The 8,960-nt window shown below is 34.8% G+C and overlaps 1 protein-coding gene across 1 annotated transcript; it reads right to left on the bottom strand.

The window, feature by feature from the left end:
• Nucleotides 1-805: 805 nt before the first annotated feature.
• PPD1 (Photosystem II reaction center PsbP family protein) lies at nucleotides 806-4,117 on the bottom strand. Its single transcript, XM_086661541.1, has 3 exons — nucleotides 3,676-4,117; nucleotides 1,750-2,168; nucleotides 806-1,193 (listed from the first exon to the last, which is right to left on the bottom strand). Exons 1-3 carry the CDS (start codon nucleotides 3,890-3,892, stop codon nucleotides 972-974), a joined length of 858 nt encoding a protein of 285 aa, XP_086517667.1. The 5' UTR covers nucleotides 3,893-4,117; the 3' UTR covers nucleotides 806-971.
• Nucleotides 4,118-8,960: the final 4,843 nt, after the last annotated feature.

Here is an 8,960-nt window from a genome sequence, read left to right as displayed (position 1 = left end):
ACGGATTTAAACTTATGCCACCTTCTGTATATCCCCCTCCAAACCGAGACCCCATATGCTTTTTTAGGCGGTTTCGAAATCCACCCTAGCTCCTCTTCCCCATATTTTTCCTTAATAATCTTCCTCCACAAGAGGTTCTTTTCCTTACCGAACCTCCATAGCCATTTAGATAAAAGAGCATCATTCATCCTCCTCAGGCTTTTGATTCCCAAGCCCCCTTGAGCGATCGGCCTACAAAGAATCTCCCAAGCCACCCAATATTGTTAATTTAACTTTCGAGAAGACATAGGATACCATCGTCATCACTTGCCTATACATGTGTTTTTATATCTCCAAAACCGTAAAAGCAATTATAGAATGACTTGGAAGATCAAATAGAAGATCAAGGAATGAATCCTTTTTGATTTATTAGTTATTACATATATGTATTTATAAAGTTTACCCATGAAAACCACCTCCTAATACCTTGTATGATTGTATCCATTTCTGCATTCTAAGGGTGACACATTTAGGAGTGGAGTAATGCCATGAACCCTCATCAATCATTTTTTACAAATAGGGAGACAGACAAATTTGGCTAGAATTTGTCGCGAATCTCTATCCAACGTTTTGGATCACCCCGATTTCATCAAGGGAGAGAAAATGCCGTGAAATCCAACGATTGGATGAACATTCACCCCACCGAAAATGTCCGTCTCCCGGTCTTCTTCCTTTTTTTCTAAGGGGAAAAAAAGACAAAGGAAAAGTTGAGGTTGGAATGTGATCATGCAAAATTAGGAACTCATGCCTCTCCCAATCCCAAGTATTAATCCCAATGTAATTTAAAGCATTTATAATGTAAATGCTAAGTACATGACAAATTGGAATACAAAATAAGGAACCGAATTGTTGAATGAAAGAATCTACATATGAAAATATAAAGACAAAAATGTGAAAAGAGACATTTGAAATAAGTTTAATCAAGCAAGTGATCAAACATTCAGCTTCATAACTCTGAAGGAATCCATTACTCGTCGTAGATCATTTTCTTCTTCTAAGAATACATTTTCAGGTGTTTGTAATCTCAATTCATATAATTGGTTGTTTTCAACTCCAAGAACCGAGAGATAACGCCTATCCCATTCTAGTCGTGTTACTCTATCTTGAGGCATTACAGCTAGCTCATTGTTACTTGCATACGACTTGATATTTACCTGGATATGAACGCCACGAACTATAAAGTTAAGCAAATAAGAAAAATTATATAAAAGCAAATTTAAGTTAAATTTCATTTCGTTTATCTTATATATGTATATGCATCTTGGAGAACTTTTTGTATTGTTGTTGATAACCCAGTTTCGGTCCTCGCTGGGCTTAGAGTTAAAGGTCTGGTCTAAGCCGAAGAAGGCGAGATTATTCCAATCAGGAGGTAAGATCGGCTTGGGATTGAACAGAGGCTGATCCTTGGTTCCACCAAGCCGAGCCAACTAACTTGGCTGAAACTAGACAGATTTTTCTCTAACATATATAATAACTTGGTGGTTCGATAGGGGATCAGGGATCTGCTCGGGCTACTCCAGATCCCAATCCATATTAATGGAACGACCAATCCCAACTACTTAGGGTTGGCATCGACAAAGCTTCTTGTGTTCAAGGGAGGTCTCAAACTCGGGTTTATGTTGTTTTTCGACTAGAACCACTAATCAATCTATTTTCTCCGGCTTACTTGGAAAACTTACTGATCTATCTATGGGGGTAAAAGAGATTTACCTCAACTTGGTAATACTTCCTCCCATCATCGGCAACCCTAGAAGATGTAGAAAGAACGTTTGATTCACGTCTCACGCCTAGTCTTGTAGACATGAATTCTGTTAAATACTGCTTAAGAACTTTCTCGCCAGCAGCTTCTGGAGGACCCAAATCTTCGACACTCTTATAATATGAAGATGAAGGAGAAGAAATTTCAACTGATACATTTTCATCAAGAACAAATGGGTCTCTAAAGAATATGTCGGCACCAGCACCTCGAACTTGGATCCAGTTTTTAGGGTAATTGAATGTGTAACCATCAAAAGTATCTAAATATTCCCTAAACCCAACTGATGGTTCTGATAAAGCAGTGCCATTAGAACAAGTTTGTGAAATGATAAAACTTGATAACATCAAACCCATAGTATTCCTCCTTGAAACTGCAAAAGACATTTGTATAGTTATAAAGGAATTGTGTTTGCGTGTCTTTAGAGGCGAAATTTTATTCAAATGGCAACGACGTAAAGTTTCTAGACCATATAATGCTTTTCTCGTCTATTTCAACATTCAAAATAGCATTCGCTGGCAAATTTAATCAACCAGAGTAAAATGTTAATCACTTAAGGATGGAAAGTAGACTACGCTCGAGTTGGATAATTCGAAAGGCGAAAGTCATAACCGAAATGTCAAAATTAAGTTGATATGAGCGCTTGACTTATCATGCTCGAAATCGAAATGATCTACTTAAGTTCGATAATCTACAGTGAATTATGTGCCCTTTTGTGAAGATGACTAGGGAGAGGTTGGAGTCTTGGCATACAAATACAATATATTGTGACCCTCAAATCTAATGACAACTTGACCCTATTCAAAGAAAATGGTTTTGCCTTCACAACCTTAATATACATCCATAAGTAATGTGCCATATGATGTTGCTGAATGAACTTGAGATAACTTTCCATGGTTATCACTAAAATTCTAGGTGTTCACCTGTACTAATTACTCGTTGCATAACAGAACTACACGTCTACACCAAATATGTATGAACTCGATAAAATTAACCGAGCACTCGTCACCAAACCCTTAAGCAAGGAGCAAACCGCTTGTCTAAGGCGGGCAAGAAACCATAGACTAACTCTTCGTATACACGTAAATTGTTGCTTTTGTTTCGAGTTGGAATAACAAAAAAAGCCTAAAAGTGCTCTATAAGTTAAGCTACTAGCAGTTGCACCATTAGTCCATTACTCATGTTCTATGAGTACAGTACCATATCCTATGATGCTATGTCAACCGTCACTATGGACTATGATACACATATATAAATGTAAGTGGTGGCCTCGCTTAACTATATAGCTTATGATTGTCACCATTTGGTAGCCCAAGTGGTCGATAATGTTGACATAAACTCCAAAACCCTCGAGGTCCCGTGTTCGATTCCCAGAGGAGGTGGATTTTATGGTTTATTAAACTTGGGTTATTAAGGTATTAATAATGTAATAAATCTGCGGGGCTTTAGGCCATGTTTTAGTTGGGCTTTAGGCCTGTTTCATTATCGGTTTAACTTAGGCAGTTATCATGCTTATCACATCTTCATGATGTATAAATGCCTTGTAAATTGTACTGACTAACATAGTCGATTTCTCAAAAAAAAAAAAACTATATGGCTTGTGATTAATGGAATAATTATTTTCTCTCGCAGCATTAGGTTCATAATTTTTTTCTCATTGTCTGTATCTGACTCATCTACTTTGTCTGATTCAAATAGACTAAAAATCAACCTGAACCAGTTATATATATAGTATCAAACTGTGAAACCTGACACCAGTCAATTCATAGCTCGAGTCAGATTTCAGATCTGACTTAAATAAAACACTTCCCCAAGAGTTCCAAAGTTTGAACCTATCACCTCAGAAAGAAATAAAAAAAGTTACTCTTAAACTATCTTACCCTTGGCATCTGTATTTTGGGCCTCTTGACAGTAGATTGAAGGGACACGGCTTACACTGACAGCATTTTGAGGAGCTAAGGTGAGCCTGGGTAGGGATGGAACACTTCTGGTCTCCGATGAGAGAAACGATTTCCGGCCATGGTTGGAACTAGTTTTATATCGAAGATTATTAGTATGAGAACGAGGGGTTGGAATTGATTCCAGAATTCCAGCCATTAAATGAAGTTGACGACTAAGGTCTTAATTTTACAGAATTGACATTGTTGAAGATCAAAAGACAAGTGATGAGTTTTGAGAGAGAGAGAGAGAAGAACGAAAGGCTTGTTTGGAATTACAGACTTGAATTTGGATAATAATCTGAAATCAGATTATGGCCTTATCTTGTTCCACTCTCACCCCCTCGTATCTCTTAAACTTTCCCACTAATAATTTTAAGATCCCATTTATTGACACTTTGTTTACACCTTTTGTGAGCTTAAAGACAAGGTTCAGATTGCTTAGGCCCAACGGGTCTTATAGACACCTATGCCTCTTTCTCTTAGAAAAGTCTTGGGAAGTTTTAAAAGCGCTCCGGTAAGTATTATTGACGCCCCTACACCCACCTTTGAGTGTATTTTGTTACAGGCGCACCCAAATCGGTGGTTTCGAGCTAAATTTTGCGTTGAAATATGTAGACTCAGACTGAATTTGTTACAGAATTTGACTTAAGGGTCTACCAAATCCTACACTTTTGAAGGGAGCACTAAAAGTGTCGCATATTATTGCTATAGCCGCTCCATTTACATGAATCCTTCAAAAAATTTGGTTGTGGTTGCGCGTCAATAGTTGTAATAAGGAGCTACCCAAAAAGAGAAGAGGAGACTAATGATCTGTCACCAACATTAAAAAATAAAAATAAAAAAGACATGCAGATGAGATCAACTTATAGAAAGAGTGAGACTTGGTGAATAAGATAATTAAAAAGAGAGAAATAGAGAGCTAGTGCATATCTGATGTAAGACTAAAAAAAGCTCCAAATTCTCGTGTGAAGTCTCAATTGAGATTTTCTTTACTATGTGGGGAAAAATAGAGATCCTCTAATTGGTACGAGTCTTCAATATTAGTATGGAGACCATCGGCCACATGGGTCTCTCAGCCGTAGTAGTGACGGGCCTCACCGTCAAGTCACATGAATTAGGTATTTTAATTGTATAGGAATTTTTAAATTTAGTTGTTCTATTTATGTATGGATTTATAAGTTTGAGTATTTTATTTGTTTCTAAATTAGGATTAGTAGTAATCAAAGAATTTAGAGTTTAATAATTATTTCTTTCCCAGTTTCTGTCTATCTAGAAGTGTCTAAAACTTTATAAACGAAGTCTAGTCGGTCCTTGTTATTTATATCTTTGAATTTTGAATAAGAATTTTCTTATTGATTACAACTTTTTTCTAGTTAATTTATCTTAAATTAGTTTAGTTTATCGTAGGTTGGCTACTTAATGAAATTTCAAAGTTGAGAAGCTAGAAGTGAATGTGAATCGGGTTTTGGAATTCATCCTGTAATGTCAAAAGTTCCAGCCTAAATAGAGCTAAATAACACTAATTTAGTCAAAACAGTTTTAACTAAGCCATAATTTATGACATTCATAATCAAACTTTATATTAAACTATAGGTGCTAATATAGAGTTCAACATTAAAACAAAAAAGCTAATTTTTTATCTTGCTTAATTTCGCATGTCTACATATGTAATAGTTGAATGTTCATCATGAATCTTAACAAAAAAAAAAAAAAAGAATGTTCATCATGGACGCAAATATAAATATGGAAAAAAAATAACACATAAAATTGTCGTGGAAGGTATATAATATACTCGTAATGGCTTCAAACTTTACGATAAATGTCTTTGGAGCGCGGTAACATTTACTTTATAGTTGTAATTATATATTCAATAAATTTAGGTAGGATATTTTCAAGAGAAGTACACTCCAACTTTCACGATTCGAGTTGAGGACCTCTCTCATCTCAGACGGATGCACAATCGTTGGATTCGAACCCTACGTACAGAAATCAGACAGTTAAGTTCTTTATAGCACCACCTAAATTGCATATGAAACTTTATACTCCATTATCTTTTGAATTAGCCGGACTAACCGTAAAACGGTCTTAATTACGAATTATTGTGGTACATATACTCTTTTAAGAAAAACTCAAATATATGGAGAAAGTTAGCAATTTCCTAATAAAGTTTATATCCTTTGGAGACTTTCTTTAGCCAATTTGATCCATCTTGTGATAAGGATAATAATTTCATATTTTTGTAGATAGGGACTTGAGAGTTCCCAATTTTGAGTTTTGGTCTTTGTCAAGTCTCACTCATCCTACTGTAAAAGTGAAACTCAACTAAAAGAGCCACCTTAATCCATGACTTGACTTCAACCACTTGATCTCTCATGAGATGTGAGGGAACTCCCACATTTTACCTGTTTAAATCATGATTAAGAAATTTGTATAGTAGATCTTAAAGTTTTATTTTGGTACTAGGGTTTTGGATATCCATAACGCGTTCTATGACGTAAAATGTGTTGATGTTTCGTTTAAAGATGTCAATTTGTTTGTACTGAGATAATTATGAGATATACTCACGAAAATAAGATTTTGAGTCCAAGCTTCAACAACACAAGAGACTTCGATGATGTTAATTCCGAGAATTTAGACTCATTAGCTAGTTAATACTTTTATTTATCTTCAATTTATTATAATAAATTTAAATCTTTGTTTTGTTTTTTGAAGAAAAATTATTGTTATTTATATATAAGTAATCATCAATTTTATTAAAAAATGAACAAGAATGACATATCATCATAGTATTTTAACTATAAACCTAAGAAGGAAAAAATTGAAATTAAAGTAGGAAATGTAGAAAATAATAATTAAGTTAAAAATCCAGAACTTGCATGTTTCCTTTGAAAATAACAAGTAGACTAAGTGTTTGAAATTTCAGCAACATAGTTGAATTATATTAATTTGAAAATTTTAACAAGAATTTTTGTTTGACTTTATCGAAATAAAATAGAAGGAAAAATTTAGAAGTAACAAAAATTCTATGGTGGGTATTATTGCACTAATATGTAGCCTGAGACGTGAAGTATACGCCTTTTTTTTTAACTATTTAATCACTGTATTTAGTATATTATTAATTATTAAATAAACCAATTTTAGAAAATTGGATCCTATTTGTTAAAGAGTAATTAAGATTGTTATGCAAAAGACCAGTATATATTACTTCCAATGAATCTAGTCTCCTTCTTTCTCACACATTTTCTATCAAATATTTGTTATTTCTTGTTAGTGCTATTCTTTATTCATATGTCATTTTCAGTTTCCTTTTGTAGCTCATTTTACTGTTGTTTATCATCACTTACCATTATAAATTCCATATCCTAATCATGGCGGGCGACTTTATCAATGTCATCTTACCGTCAACATATATATACAAGAATATATATTGTATATACAAATATATAAATATATAAATGTATACATACAGATCTCTCGCTTGTGATATATTTTAGAGAGATGCTAGAATCACAAAAGATTTTGACAAAAAAAAGTTCCCAGCTGATGTGGCTGTTGTGATTTTCATCTCTCAACGGCCTAGATTTGGTCAAAGTTTGAAACCACACCCGCCACATCAGCTGGGAAACTTTTTTTGTCAAAATCTTTTGTAACTTTATCATTTCCCTATATTTTATGTATTATTTTGTCAGTAGCCGGTGTGAGCGTTTGGGTAAGAATTTGGGATATTGTGTCAAATTTTGTTTGGGTTCATTTGATATATAATCTCTTTAGTAATATTTTATCGGGTTATAGAAACCTTAATTTAATTGTTGTATTGTATACTGGTTTCTAGATGAAGGAATGTTGGAGTCATGAGTCATGACCTCCTACTTGTTTTGACAGATCAAACTACATTCTATTCCTGTAATGGTTTAAACTCTTTCATTATTTCCCATGGGCCATGGCCTACCATATTATTTTCCATGGTTACTATATATGACAGATGCCCAGCGACATTTCGTCATTGTAAAAATCGTTGCAAGTATGAAATTTGACTATGGGAAGAGTGAAAACAGTAGCAGATAACAAGTATTCGTTACAGTAGACATAAATACCTACAAATAATAGAGTAATAATAATTGCCACTTCATTTTACATAGTTTCATCAGATATTGCACGGTTACTCGGTAGTTACAAATTTACTAGTGACATTTACGAGGCTTGTAGTCCGGTAGTTGTTCTTATTTTTGAAACACCAAAAGGAAAACCTGCTAGATTTTGTGTTTGGAAAATGGTTGGTCTTTTATTTTAAGGAGCTAGTCTAATAAATGGATTGAGTTGCCGGAATAATAGTGTAAACCAGAAAAGAAACAATGATCCGTCGTACAAAGACATGATAATGAATAAACATGTCTATTCGAACAAATGATAATTGAAAGCAAATGTGCGCAAACTTACACCTAGAAGACGATCAATCTATGTATGCACCTTGGAGTCGTGGGTTTCTTAGCGACGGTGGAAGTGTAGTGGGATGTTGGTCGTGTGCTCACACAAACCCCACTATAAGGGGCCCTTTTGCAGAGTTATATGTAAAGGCCACGGTTAAGTCACAAAATATTATGTTCACAACAAACCGTAGCCAAAAGGTGAATGGTAGCTAGGTGGTTGAGTGCAAGTTTGGTGAGCACCAACACATTCCGTTTTGGCCCCCCAATTTGCAACCAATTCATTGTTTTAGCCTCCATATGTGTCTGAGGGTTCAATTTGATTCCCGAGGGCCAAAAATATTTGAACTTTTTTTGGAACAACCCTTGGGGGACAAAAAATAATTAGTTTCGAAAAAAATAAAAAACATAATGCCACCTCATTTATTTATGTCTCCTCCAATTCACTCCATCTCTCTTCCATCTCGCGTTTCTCTCTACACTCACTTTTCTTCTCTTGCAAAAGGTCGTCGACCGGCCGAATTTTTCCAACAACCTTCAAAAACAATTTTTTTTAAGTTCTTTCTTCTTCCTCTTGTTTGTCTTCTTCTTCTCTCTTCTTTTTCTCAACTATCTCTCTACTCTTCTTTTTAACTCTCTTCTTTCTTCTTCGCCTGGATCTGGGCATCTAGATTCGTCTGGCATAGGGGCTCCTCCCCTTCGCCAGATAGTGAGAATAGAGAGTTAGAGAAGAGAGAAAAAAAAGAGAAAAAGAAGAAGAGAGGAGAAGAAACCGTTATTATGTTGGGATTCTCCTTTCCT

This window comes from Eschscholzia californica, unplaced genomic scaffold (genome assembly GCF_041429995.1).
Source record: "Eschscholzia californica isolate CP2 unplaced genomic scaffold, dmEscCali1.0.p SCAF_2, whole genome shotgun sequence".
Classification (NCBI taxonomy): domain Eukaryota; kingdom Viridiplantae; phylum Streptophyta; class Magnoliopsida; order Ranunculales; family Papaveraceae; genus Eschscholzia; species Eschscholzia californica.
This window is presented reverse-complemented; position numbering and strand designations above follow the sequence as displayed.